Genomic DNA, 14,242 nt, shown 5'->3' on the forward strand with positions numbered 1-14,242 from the left:
AGCAGGCCCTCACCAAGGGAGGCCCAGAGGGTTATACCCCACTGCCCCCAGAACAACCCCACTCCCAGGACTGCCAGAAGGACCCGCCCATGCTGGGACCGAGGGAGCGGGAAGGACCCACGGGTGCCCTGGGGAGTCAGGCCCATCCTGACCCGGGGGGCCTAGGAAAAGGCCATGGTAGGTGGTAAGGTGGCTCCTGGCATCTGTCTCCAGCCCAGCCCTTCTGCTCTTACCGGAGCTAGTATGGTCGTAGCGGTATGGCTCGGAGATGAAGTGTGGGAGGCTCATGAGCAGGCCTGCCAGGGCCACAAGGACAGCCCCATAGCCGATCAGTCGGGGCCGGTGTACCCGGCTGCCAAAGTAGCTCACAAACACAATCAGGGCTGTGTTCCCCACCTGCCAAGGGATGAGGGGACCCATTCAAACAGAGCAGAGTCACCAGAAGTCAGCACTACCCCGGCTTCTCTTGCCAGCCTGGTGCTCCCCTCAGTCTAAAGGACTAGCTGACAGAATGAGAATCATCCAGGCTCCTCTAAACACAGAATCTGGGTCCCCTGAGGTGGAGGGGGCCCCAAGGCCCCCATTAGGGGGAGAGAAAGGAGGGCAGACTGCACAAGGCTAACAGTTCCATTTCATTCTGGAAAGCGGATTGGACTCCACGTTAGAACATGGAAGAGTCAATGGAAGGGTTTTTAAGTGTTTGAGATATAGGGGAGACAAAATCTCAAGCCAGAGAACTAAGGCTTTGGAATTTTAAGGCTTAGAATAAAAAACTGAGGCTGTGGGCACTGGAGGGGATTGGAGAGTTCGCAGGGAAGGGACAGTCTCTGCAGCCAGAAGCTGGAGTGCACTGCCCAGCCCATTGCTCCTGGGCCATTATACTCACCCTGAGCCCCAGGTTCCTTGCTGCTAGAGGGGGCCAGCAACCACAAGAGAGCTGGTAGGAGGACCAACCCTGAGAAGGATAACCACTCTCCATTTTATAGGCAGCACACTGAGGCCCAGAGATGGGGAGTGACTTCCCCAGGTCCCAGAGCTCGGTAATGACATTTCCTTCCCACCTCTGAGATCTGAAGGTGGGGTCTGAGGTCTATCCAGGGGTGCTATGTCGTTGGCAGACCAGGGGGAGAGAATTGCCTTGAAATCTCCAGACAGTGGCCTCCTCTGAGGTGGAGAACATCTGGTGGGGGGTGCTGGGGCACAGCTGGACCCTGATCTCTAAATCCCCCCAAAGCAGCTTGTCTACTCCTCCCTGCTTGGCTGCGGGCCCCAGACTTAGGGTTCTCCAGGCAACTCCGAGGGGACATGCGTGCCATGCTATCGCTCCCTCCCCCTGCCACCCACTGGTTCCAAATTTCTGCCTTCGATCTCATTTAAATCTATCACACTACTATTGAAGTGACTTCCTCTGACTCCTTCCCGGGGCAGACAATAGCCAGGTAAAGGAGCCAAAGGGAGACTGGGCAGTATGGGAATTCTGCCTACCTCTACAATACCCGCTCCCAACCTCTAGAGTGTCCCCAAGGGCAGGACCACCCATGCTGTGACGTTACAAGGAGGCAGAGGTCGGTTTCTCTACCAGGACATGACGAAGGAGCTGGCTAAGGAGATTTGGGGAAGAAGCTGTGGTGGGGTTGCCTGTGGACAATGGGACGGGAAGGGCTTCTGTCAGGCTAGTGAGAGAGGGGGTGAGGAGGTGGGGGCAAGAGTCTCCCTCAATCCTTCCCCCTCCTAGTGGCTGCACCAGGGCCGGTACCTCGTTGAAGGCAGCCAGCAGCCCTGAGGTCTGACTGGAGAGGCCAAAGCGCTTTTCCACAGTGGAGATGGAGCTCTTGAGGTAGCCGGAGATCATGAGCTGGGCCAGCTGCAGTAGGCTGTGGCACAGGACGAAGAACTGCCAGGGGAGCCATGGCGGGGACAACAGGCGGGCCAGCCGGCGGCGGGGGGGGGGGGGGGGGGGGTGTGCAGGGAGATAGGTGGGGATTCAGTCAGAGGGGGCGGTGATTGGGAGACAGATGGAGTCGGGGGAAAGGGAGGAGCAAGGAATAGAGATGGGGAAACAGAGTCAGAGAAGACAGACACACAGGAGAGAGAAAAAGAGAGAGTTACTAGAGTGGCCATTGGCTTCTCACACAGGCCTAAAAACTACACAAACTGTCCTGGGTACATTCAGGGGTCTTGGTGCCACCTGAGACCCACATGACTGAGAGTAGGGTCTTTCTGGGGCCACTCTGACCCTCACAGCTCCCCTGAGCTGGACTGCACCTTCCTCCCTGTTCCATCACCCTGCCCTTTTCTCCAGGAAGCTCTTCCAGATCCTTCTCCACCCCAGCCCACCCATTCCTCCCCTACAGTTCCCTTAGGAGACGACTTCCATACCCTGAATCCTCAAGCCACCCATCCCACCTAGCCCCACCCCAAACATCCGGGCCTCCCTTCTGATGAGCTAGAAGAATTCCCAGGAGAAGAAAAACTAACTTCAAAGAAGGGTGTTTATGCCAGAGCTTAAAAATGTTCACTCTGTTCTTCTGACTTGGTTTTCTCTTGTATACAACAAGGACCATGTCCTTACCCCTCAGGGCTACCGTGAGAATCAAACAAGACAGGTCCTGGCACCCAGAGGATGCCTGGAGGTTTAGGGCTGCCCCTGGAGGAGCCAGAGCTCCCCCAAATTCATACAGATTCAGGATCCCTGGGGTCCTTCTCTTTCTCTCTAGGACAATGGGGGACGGGGAGCGTGGTCCCCCACTGCCCACAGAGTAACCCTTCTTTCTTCTCTGGAAGGAGGGAATGTGTGCCCCAAACCCAACTAAATGCTTTCATAGATTATCTCTTGGATTCTCGTGGCCACCCATCCTACAGATGAGGAAACCGAGGCTCAGAGAAAAGCAGCAGCTTGCTTAGAGTTACATACATAACCTTCCCTGTAGGCCCGGACAGCCCTGTTCCCAGCAGGCCCTGAGTGATACCTTGATGCTGTAGAACACGCTTCGCCTCAAGTCCTGAGGGTTTGGGCTGGCTTTACCTCCAGGTGTGTCTTCTGCACCCATCATGGCCTTGGCATCCTTGCCTGGCATCTGGGGCTCCTCACCCACCGGCCCTGTGAGACAGACATCCAGGAGGTGAGAGTGGCGATGGAATCCCAGAGAATGGTCCTGCCCCAGGTCACCCACGGTGTTCCAGGGGTTGGTGGCAATCTGAAAGTCTGAGCACCCCCAGCCTTCCTGAGGCCCAGTGATGGGAGGGCCCTTCCTGAGGGCTCTATGTGCCCATGCTAGCCAGATCCCAGCTGGGACCTCCTGTCTCACACTGTCATTCCATTCCCAGTATTAACCTTCCTTCTAGGGAGAAGCTGCTGGCCACACTCCATACCCTTCAAGCAGGGACTCCGGCAGTAAGGATGCGTGGCTTAGCCCCTCTTGGGCCTGTAGCTGTGAGACATCCAGTGCCTGGAGGCTGAGTCTGGCTGTGGGTCTGTCTGGCTCAGGGTAGGATCTCAGATTCAGGGTCAGTGCAGGGTCAAGGCTTGTTCTACAGTCAGGGCATAAAGAATTTTCCTGGGAGTCGTTCAGAACAGATAGCAATGCCCCCACAGGGGACCACCCCTCGTGTAATCCCAGAGCTACCTATCAAACCATGTTGCTGGTTGGCGCAGAAAGGATCCTCAGAGACATCCCACTTAACCACCTCCCTCACCCTGGACAAACTGAGTTCCCCAAGTGTGGCGATGACTCAGGAGGCAGAACTGTGGTTAGAACCTGGACCCTGGTTTCCCATGTCTAGGTTCCTCCATGGAAACCATGCCTGTATCCCACTCACCGCAGGGAGAGGAAAGCTGAACCCCTTCAGGGGCATCTCCTAGGGTCTTCTGATGTTTCATCTCAGTGAGATCTCAGTGAGGAGCTCCTAAGTCTGGACTTGGGAGACTCCACCCTTCCACTTACATGGAAAACGACCCCTTAGGCCTTCCTCCCCTCCTGGGGCCCTGGCTTCCCGCGGAAACCTCCCCCATTGTTTCACACACTTCTTAACCTGGCAGGAGTTTCCCTTCATTCAACAAGCTCCTTCTGGAGCATGGAACCGGATGCAGGGACACCCCTGACCCAGGCAGGGACGTGGGGACTCTCCATCTCCAGACCCCGAAGGCAAACTCAGGGAGGGGCCACAGAGGCCTAGAACCGCCACAGTGAAGGCTCTGTGCTCCTCAAATGAGGTACCTGGAAGCCTGAGGAATTTTTTTTCAATTGAGGTATAATTCATAGGCCATAAACCTCACCCTTTTAAAGCATACAGTTGTGTGGGTTTGGGCATATGAAAAAGGGCATACCTCATCACCACTCATTACAGAACATTTTCCACCATCCCAGTAAGGAACTCCATACTCCTCAGGAGTCCTCCCTCTCCCCAGCTCCTGGCTCTCCAGCTTTGCCTATTCTGGATATTTCATATAAATTCATACAGGCGAAATAGTCCAATGTGTAATTTTTTGTCTCGCTGCTTTCACGTAGCACACTGTTACAGTGTGCCTCCGTACGTCATTCCTTTTTTATGGCTGGATAAGTCCCTTTGTACGGACATACATCACATTTGGTTTATGTTTCAGGTATGGCAAACATTCAGAAGTTGTACACATTTTTGTGTCAACGTATGTTTTCAGTTCTCTTGGGTATGTAGCCTGGAGTAGAATTCCAGGATCATGGGGCAACTCCATTCAACTTTTTCAGAAACTTCCTGTTTTCCAAAGTGATTTGGCTATCTTCTGCTCCCACCAGCATGGTCTGATGGGTCTAATCTCTCCACTTCCTTGTAATACTTAGTACTGGGTCTCTTTGATTCTGGCCACCCCGCTGGGTTTTTGATTAGCATTTTTGATTAGCATTTCCCTAATGACTAATGATGTTAAGCATCTTTTTGTGTACTTATTGCCCATTTGTGTATCTTCTTTGGAGAAATGTCTATTTGATTTGAAGATCTTAAGGAATTTGACTGAAGAAATGGGAGTGTGTGTGTGTGGCCAGGGAGGAGTGCCTTGGGGGAGGGGCATAAGGATTCAGGGGGAAACAAGGAGATATTGAAACCAAAGTGACACCTGTCAGGGAGAAGATAAAGGGTTGGCCTAGTGAGGGGATGGGCTCTGCAGAGGTCACTTAGAAAGATAAGGAGGTGAGGGGGAGCCCGAGCAAACTCTCCCAGAAGGGACTGATGGGACTTCTAAGCTCTGGTTTCACTCACCAGCATAGATGGGTCACTTCCTAGAGCACAGAGGCTGTTACACGCTCTAATGCAGCTAAGCCTTTACATGCCTGCTCTCCTTGTTCCCGAAGCTTCCCCACGGCTCTGGGCCTTGGAGTTTTCATTATCTCTATGCATCTGATGAGCACACTGAGGCTCTGAGGTAACTAGCTCTGCTGGTTAACGTTGGTGAAGGGACTCAAGCCCAGCTGTTAACCTCAACATGACTCCATGCTCCTTGTACAGGTTTGACAAGGGGAAGAAGCAGTGCTCTTCTCCACCATGGTCCAACCAAACCTAACTGGGCTAGCTGAAAGCTGGCAGCACCCACCCACCAAGGAGCCAGGCCAACCAGGTGATGAGGCTGGAGTGGAGTCTGTGAGGGCAGAAGTCACTGACCAGGAGGCCTGGCTCTGAAAGAAATCCAGGATATAGAGAAGGGAAGGGGACAGCCAGGCTTTCTGTCAGCTGTCTGTCCTGGCACAAGCGCCCCACTGGCTTCCATACTTGCTTTGCGACTGCAAGGACCACTTCTGGAACTCGAGAATCCAGAGAAAGTTCAACCCCGGAGGGCTGAGAAGGTGGGAGGCTGGGAGACCCAGCTCTCTGGCTCAGCCTAAGCCCCTACAGGAAGTGTCTTGGAGGAGTTTGTCCTGGGGGCTTGTCTGAGGAGCTCCCACAGAACCAGCAACACTGGGCTGGGCTGGGCTGGGCTGAGCTGGGCTGGGCTGAGCTCACTCACCAACCCTCCTAGCACCGCTTAGAGGTAGCTGCTGTGATTCCATGGTACAGAGGAGGAAACTGAGACAGAGAGGGGAAGCAAGGTACCCCAGGGTCCTGGGGCTGGTAAATGGCAAAACCTGGACTGGAGGTCAGATCTGCCTGACTCTTGGGCCCCCAAGAGCAACCACAAGAAGGTTGGCTGCAAAGAAGGCCTTAGAACAAATGACACTTAATCCCCATGTAGCCATTTCTTATTCTAGCCTGGCTTCCCTTCTGTCCTTTGTCAAAGGTGGTTTTATGGCAAAAGCCTGCCCTTCTACTAGCTTCTTGAGAGAGTCAGCCATTCGCTGGTAAGTTAACACCCTCTTCTAATGCCTCAGAGAGTGCTGTCAGGGCAAGGCTGGAGAGACAAATGAGGCAGGAACGACATGTGGGGACCTGAGCATGGTGGGAATTCAGAACTCATAACCAAGGCCCAGTTTTGAACTTTCAAAAGGGACCTGCTGGGAAATGCCAAGAGAGCCTGTGAGGGTTCTCACATCCTGAGAACCGAGGAGGGACAAGACAAGGGCACTTTCTCTCCAGAACATTCCAGCCTGTCTCCAGCAGAGAGGGCAAAATGGAAGATCACAGAGATGCTGTATGGCCTTGGGCCAGCAATTAGACTTCTTTGAGCCTCAGCCTTGAGAATACTAAGCCTTGCCTCTCAAGCCTGTGGGAGGGTCACAGAGGATAATGTCCTTTGTCAATATCAGGAAATCCCGCAAGTGGCAGTTTCGTCAGCCTTTGCTCCAAACTCACCAGGAAATCTATTTCCAGGTGTGGCCACCAGGCCCCAGAAAAAAAATGATACTCCTTCCTGTGGGAGACTCACCCCGGCCTCACTCAGTCACCTCCTCCTGATCCCTGAAGCAACACAGACCACTCTAGAGCCCTCCCTCAGCCATTTCTCGTCCTCTCCCAACCCCCACCCCATCCCACCAGCTGCATTCCAAGGTCCCTTTTTTTTTTTTTTCTTCTAATAACTTCCCTGTACGAGAGAATGAAAGGCCTCTTCCCCACACCCTTTGCCAAGGCCATCACAAGAACTAGGAGGGATAGAATATAAGGCAGAGGTTACAATGGAGAGGCCCCGGTCAGTGGCCCCAAGGGCAGTTATGTGGCCTGCACAGCCCAAAGTGAATGGTGCCTTCTGGAGTTGGAGTTGTACAGTGTGTGGAAGCCCTGCCTGGTGGTGCATCTGGCTTCTAGATGTTTTGGGGGGGGGGGGACTTGCGCAATGCTTGCTGAGTGTTTTGAAGTTAGTGGCCAGCAATTAAAAACAGGAAATTTCACATAAAGCTCCAGATTTTTGCTTTTTCCTGAAAGATGAGCAGATCTGGCAATCCTGGGCCCACATTCTCATACGGCAGCACCCAGCTGGCCCAAGATGCTGGGCCTACACGTGGCAAGTTGCCCCATTGGAGTCTCTCTGTGGGGGTGGGAGGGGGTTTGCCTGCCTGGTGTGTTTTCAGGGACCCTCTTCATCAGCCAGTGACTCCACAGCCACACTGGGCTGGGGAGTCCCCTGGATAGGAAGCCAGGGCTGGGTTAAGCCTTTGAGGGGCGAATAAACAGGGCCAGAGAGGACCCTGACTTGCCCAGGGGCTTTACATGAACTGGTCTCTGCTGGTTCTAGAAGTAACAGTGAAGATTCATTCTGCACATCCTGACAGCTCTCTGAGGCAGGCTGCTTGGGACACAGAGGCCAGCAGCCCCCATCCTTGCCCTCAGGATGCTCCCAGTGTCAGGGAGTGGGAGTGGTGGGGAGGGGAAACAGACTTCTAACACAGAATCCCAGTGACCTGAGCTCACTGATGTAACACAAGGAATTTCAAGACTACAAAAACACAGCAGAGGCCCTAGCCTAGATTGCAAGGTTCTGGAAGGCTTCCTAAAGGAAGAAACATCAGAGAAAAGGGCAGACAGATCAAAGTACAAAAAATGCTCAGGGAATGAATGGTCTGGCAAGGCTGGAGCACTAGGGGCATGGTAGGGGTGCGGTGGGGGGGACTGGGGCTGGAGCGGTTGGAGGAGCCAGGCTACAATGAGCCTGAATGCCAGGTTGAAGGGCTGGGCTTTGTTCTGAGCCCAGGGATGAGGTCTGATTTGACCACCTGGACAGACCTCTGTGCCTGTGGCGGGGAGAGTGGAAGAGTCAAGCAATGGGCAGGAGCCAGGGAGAAGGCAGGAGTGGGGTCCAGAGTGGCGAGGGACCATGGGTCCTGGGTTAGGCAGTGGCTGTGGGAAAGGAGAGTGACGAGCTGAGGTATCACAGTGGGGAGGTAGGACTTGGTGGAAGATCAGCTGTGGGGAGTGAAGGAAGCCGAGGAGTCCTGGGGGCAGGGGTATAGCCGAGAGAGGTGCAGCTCTGCCTCTGGGCGTGCCATGGTTGAGGGCTGGGACTGCAAAGGTGTGGTGAGTTCAGCCTTGACCATGAATGAGTTTGGGGTGGCAGGGCTGGGGTAGGGCGTGCGCACCAAGGGAGAGATATTTAGGAGGCTGTGGGCTCTAGGAGAGCCCAGGAGAGGATACGGGCTGGAGCCAGATCTCCGGCTGTCTGGAGACAAGAGCAGAAAGAAGGTAACAGAAGCCACAAGTGGGCAGGCAACTTGCCCAGCGAGAGTGAAACGCCTCTGCCATGTGTACCGTCTGAAGAAAACAGAGCAAAAAGAGGAACCTACCCGGGAACCATGTTCAGGTGCCAAGGTCGGGGAGGGGACAGTGTCACAGAGGTGCCAAGATGTTTTTGGAAAAACTACCAGCTTCCAGCACGGATACACCCAGAGCCCGAGCCTGGGAAGGGAAATATTCCCAGCAGCAGATATTGGGTAATCCGCCCCTCATAACAAATGACAGATACTTCTTCAGAGGTGCTGGAGTAGAAGGAAGCCTACGTGGCCAACACCTTCCTTGAGCCCTTCTTACCTCCGAGATTGCTCTGTATGCCCTCAGCTTGCAGTTTCCCTCACTGTTTACGTCCCTTGATGAAGCAGTGAGCTCCTCAGGGCAGCACCTGTCCCATCCTGTGTCCTGATGGACCATGTCCCTGCTGAAATCCTCTGGATTAGAAGACTTTGGATTCAAATATTTGCTTTACCCCATTGGAGCTCTGTGACCTTGGGCAGCGTCGTTAGCCTGTGTCAGTTTCAGTTTCTCTGGGAGCGAGGGAAGAGAGCCCATCTCATGGAGGGTTTGTAGGATTGCAGGAAATGTCATGCTGGGTGCACTGCCATCCTCAACAGCAGTTGCCCCCTCTGCACCACATGAAAACAGACATCTCAGCCTCAAAAGGTCAAGGCCCCTGGGAACCGCACCCGTCTCATCTGCCCACCCCTAGCAAACAGTATTCTCGGGCTCTGTAGATGCTTGCCATTCCCCAAATTCATCCTATGCTTTTCACCCCTCTGCCTTTGCACACGCTGCATGCACCCTTGGCCTGGATTGTCCTTCCTCCCCAGCAAACCATTTCTCATCTTGCAAGACCTGGTCCAGGTTAAGTTGAACCGAGCTAAGCTGAGGGAGAAGACAGGACTGGAGCATGGGAATGTGGGAGGAGGAATCCAGGTTGGGGTTGGGGAGGAGTGGGAGCCCTGGAGGCACAAAGGGCTTGGCTGTCATCTTTGGGAAATTCCTCCCCCCCAGGGCTTTGGGTGGTCTGTTGGGATGACAATAGCATGCTTGAGGTCCAGCTTTTATAGGCCTCCCAGCTGTTGCTTCGTGAGGGAGATAGTGCAGGGTGGGGGAGGAGGCCAAGCACTTTCTGGTGGTTTCCAAGCTGGGTCAGGCACCCTGTGCTGGGACTTTCTGTTCCCAGTTCCAGCCCTGGATATCGCATCTAGACCCAAGATGACCTTAAAAATAGTGAGGAGGGCCTTGGGGGAAGGGTGAGCCCGGAGCCCACAGGGAATTCAGGTCAGTCTCCTTCTGCCTAGAACACGGAGCCTGAGGCTCAGAGAGTGGCCATTGGCTTTGGCCATGCCACCTCCCCTGATCATGAGCCCCAGCTCCTCTCTCTGTGCTTACGTTTACTTCCTGGGGCCCTATTATAGCCAACCTCACTCCATATCACGAGGCTCCAGTCCTCTTTCCAAACAGGTTGGAGGGAAGGAAGGAATGTCAAGGGGGGGAGGCATGGAGTGGAGGGAGGACAGCTTAGACACTGAGACTTTCCCAAATCCTTGCATTTGCCAAGCCTGTGCTGAGATCTGGGGCCCCAAGAATGGATCAAATCTGGCCCCACCTCTAGGGAGCTCCGGGTCTGGTGAGGCGACTATTGTTCTCCATCCTTTCCAGCACGAAGGCTTGGGGCTCTGGGCTGCAACCCCTGAGGGATGGCAGGGACCAAACTTCTTTACTTTTTCCTGAACCCCAGTGCAGTTGAAGTTCAAGCTGACATGCTGGAGATAGCCAAGCCCCCTTAACACCGATGGGGAGCTCCGACCCTTCCTCTACAGAGGGCTTTGCTGCACTGCTCCTTCCAGAGACAGAAGACTGAGCCTCTCAGGAAGAGACCAGATGACCACCTTGGCCCTCCATCCACCACACAGAGAAAGTGAGTCCCAGGAAGGGACAAATGCAGATGGGGACAAATGCAGACAAATGCCTGGCCCCTGACTGTAGGGTCCAGGGAAGCTTCCCATCTGGTTCACAGCTGCCTGAGCTCTGGCCTAAGAGGCAAGGCCTTACCTGGGAGGAAATAACTACCCCGCAACCCTGCCCACTCCCTAGTTACTAGCACCCAGAGAATAGTTTGCTTTGTCTAGAAGCAGTGGAGAAGTGCCCGAGTGGGTGGTCTCCCTAGTGTGGGGTCTGCTGAAGAGAGAAGGGAACCCTGAGGGTAATGACAGAGAGAGGAAAGAGCTTTGGCATCAGGATGACCTGGGTTCTGGCCCCCACTCTGCTGTTCCCTTGCTGGGTGACCTGGGGTGAGTCACTTGCCCTCTCTGAGCATCTGTTTCCTCAACTATTAAACAGGGTGAGAGTATGTCACTGAGTTCTCATAAAGCCAGTGATTTGGAGCTCAAATTTTAATCCAAGGCTGCTAGTTCTCTCCTTTGTGTGATGTATCTGCACCAGATCAATGCACTTTGAACCCAGGACAGCTAAAAAGCAACAGAAACAATATGAGGAATAAGAAAGAATCATCCTCGAAGAAGAGAAGTCAAGCAGCATACGTGAGACAGGTTACTTCTAACTGGAGAATCAGTCTGGAAGGCTTCCTGGAGGAGGTGATGTTTGGAGAAGTTGGCAAATGGCAAATTTCACCAGAATCGGTAAAGAAATGAGGGCAGATACCTCCCTGGTAGAGAGGTAAAAGCTGTGAGCAAAGAGACAGAGGTAGCAAAGAGGCTTTTCTGAAATCACAAAAGGAATGGCCTTGGGAGATCCTTTTCTCCAACTCCTCCCCCACAGACAGGGAAATCTGCCTGTGGCCTAAGGGCACGTGGTGAGTTGGTGGAAGGCCTGGGCTCAGAGCCAGATCTGACCCTGATTCCTCTCTCTGCTGCCTGCCCCTGGCTAGGACCGCTGACCCCTCTCCTTCACATCAGCTGGCCCCTGCTCTTTTCCCAGGCTCCAGGCTCTGTGCCCTGCCCCACCTGCATTCCCACAACCCTCAGATGCCCTCAGACCAGGAAGAGCTTGGGGGAAGCCAGGCCTCAGCTCAGGGTGGGGCCTGAAGCAAAGCCAGAGGCGGCTCCTGGTGGCCCAGCAGGCAGATGCTGGGATTGGCCTTCTGCTGTATGTGCCAGAGGTGGGGACGGCTGGAGAACAGTCAAGACCTGAGCCCTGCAGGGGTCAAAATAACGGTGGGGTGAGGGGGTCAAGTACGATACAGCCAAAGTCACTAGTTTCTTCCCATACCTGTAGGGTCACCCACCCTCCCATCCTGCAGCCAGCCAAGGCTGATGTGGAATTAAGGCTGTCAATGGCCCATCTCCAAACCAGCCCGCCCAAGTCTGACCTCATTGTCATCTCTCTGGCGAGGTCCCCAAAGGAAACATCCACCCCACCCTTCCTGCCACGCCAGGGTACCCAGGCTGCATCAGCCTGCCCACGAAGCCCTCCGTGTCGCCCGCACAAGCCAGGGAGCAGGTTCACTCCTGCCTGAGTGGGCGTGAGGATAACACAGCCGCGGAGGACAGACAGCTGGAAGGAGGCCAGAGGTGATCACTGCAGGGCACCCTGACTGAAGACCCTTTGTTTTCTTCCCACCTCCCTCCTCTGTCCAAGAAATGCTCAGCGGGGCACCCCATTCCCAGAACCGCCGCCCTCTCCACGTGGCGCGTGTCACGCTCCAGGCTGGGCTCTGCAAGTCTCCCTCTGAATCCCTTTCTCTTCTGTGCTGAGCTTTCGGATTCTTTGTGGCGGGTCTGCCTGTCTCTCTTCTCTCTGTCTCTGTCTGCTTCTCTTCATTTCTCTGTCTCTTCTGCAGCCTTCTCTCTGGGGCAGACCTCCTTCCCTGTCCCTGCACACTCCTGCAGACACCTGTCGGCCTTTGTCTTCTCCTCTGGCCCACCCTTTGTCTGACTGCATATCTCTGGACTTGTTCTGTCTCTGACTCCACTTGCAACTGTATCTTTCTCTGCCTTGTCTGTCTTTATCTCTGCCTGCTTCAGAGAGAAAGCAGGGCTCAGTGAGGGGCTCTCCAGTGGCCTGAATTTCCATCGTCCTCCCAGTGTCTCTGTCATGGAAGGTAGGCTGGGTTCCCTGCCTCCCACTGAGTAAATAGGATCCCTTCCTGCTCTTTCCATCAGTCACTTATTCACTTAACACACTTTCTCTAGGTGTGGCCTTATGGCTGGCTCTGTGTGGGGAACTATGAGCCCCCACCCCACTCCACCCCAGTGGGCTCCCTAGCCTCCTCACCCTCCAACACTGGGAACATGGCCCGCAGCCTCCCTCCCAATGCCCCTTCCTTAATTTCATCCAAGACTTACCTATCCTGGGTCCCATGATTTTTGGGTGCAGTGAGTTCCAACCCCTATTTCAAGGTCAAAAGTGGGGCTGAGCAGGAGAGAGAATGAGACCTTATCAGGGGCCCCTGGAGATAGCCGCCGTGAGCCACAGAAGGGAGGCAATAATGTGGAGACTCTGGCACGTGGCTGGTGCTTCTCGGGCCACACTGGACAGCAGCCGCCTCTTCTGAGATGGTTAGGAATTCCCGTAAAACTTGACTCCACTCTCCCAGTGCCTGCCTCATCCAGTTACTTGTTCCTTCTCTCTGCCTCTCTCTGAATTCCTCTGATTTTCAGCTGGGACAGCCCAGAGCCAGAGTGGTGCAGGAGGCTGGGTTTCATTTCCATCCAGCCCCGCTGCTGGGAGGAGGCTGCTGTGGTCTCCTCCCCTTCAAGCCTCTGTCCACGTTCCTCTGAATATTTTCTCTTCCTCTGTCAGCAGTAAAGAGGTAGCAGGCAGAGGAATGTGGACGGTCCCCAAGCCCTGGTCTCATTTCAGTCCCGATTCCCCAGTCCCCTCTTGCACTCCCATTCTCAATCTGTCCCCCACCAAGCTCTTGTCCCCCATTTCAGAAATTCTGTCACCCTCCATGAGCCCCATAGAGAGCCCCTGCCCCTCCAGGGTCCCCCTTCCCAGAATCCCTGGCCCCCTCTCACTAAACCCCATCTCCTCTCTGAGCTCCAAGGATCCAGAGCAAGGATTAAGTCCATTCACCAGGATTCACAATGGCCAGCCCGCCTCGAGGGACTTCTGGCAACCGATCTATAAAGTGGAGCTCCATCTCGGCAGAAGGGTTTGGTGAGCAGAAGGGCAAATCTGAAATTTCAAGAGTTTTCTGGACTGAAGGCTGAGGATGGAGGCCTTGGAGCCAGACAGACCTTGGTCTCAATTCAGCTGGCTCTGTGGTCTCAGACAAGTTTCTGCATCTCTGAGAATCATTTCCCTCATCCCATAAAGAAGGGAGAGCTGGCTCCTCACTCGCAGGGCTGCTGGGCAAGTTCAGCGAGCAAGGAAAAAGCCAAGCCTGAAGGCCTGGACCTCAGAGAAGGAAGCTACAGAGGCAGGGCTCAGATCAGGACAGCAAGAGGAAACACACTGACAAGTTCGCCTTTTCCAGCTGGTTCAGCACTCTCACACTGGAGGCCCCCTGGGTCCTCCCATCAGCCCTGTGGGCCACGTATTTATTCCTCCATTTTACAGATGAGGCACTGAGTCTCAGTAACTGCTCCGAGATCACCCAGTCAGTAGAAGGTGGGGCCATGAGGTTCAAGAACCTCCGATGCTGGAT

The 14,242-nt window shown here is 54.4% G+C and overlaps 1 protein-coding gene across 4 annotated transcripts in view; it reads right to left on the minus strand.

The window, feature by feature from the left end:
• Positions 1-13,268, minus strand: part of SLCO2B1 (solute carrier organic anion transporter family member 2B1) — a 43,877-nt gene extending 30,609 nt beyond the window's left edge. Inside the window, exons 1-4 of one of the 4 annotated variants that reach the window (XM_047691897.1) lie at positions 12,936-13,267; positions 2,970-3,100; positions 1,757-1,894; positions 234-396 (exon numbers count right to left, since the gene is read on the minus strand). In XM_047691897.1, the coding sequence (XP_047547853.1) occupies positions 234-396; positions 1,757-1,894; positions 2,970-3,100; positions 12,936-12,951 (448 nt within the window). In that variant the 5' untranslated portion in view covers positions 12,952-13,267. Of the gene's footprint in view, positions 1-233; positions 397-1,756; positions 1,895-2,969; positions 3,101-3,372; positions 3,524-8,922; positions 9,012-12,935 lie in introns of those variants that run through there. The other 3 variants (XM_047691900.1, XM_047691898.1, XM_047691901.1) reach the window with 3 other exon arrangements.
• Between the last annotated feature and the right edge of the window lie 974 nt (positions 13,269-14,242).

The sequence above is a fragment of the Lutra lutra genome, chromosome 10 (assembly GCF_902655055.1).
Source record: "Lutra lutra chromosome 10, mLutLut1.2, whole genome shotgun sequence".
NCBI classification, from domain to species: Eukaryota; Metazoa; Chordata; class Mammalia; order Carnivora; family Mustelidae; genus Lutra; species Lutra lutra.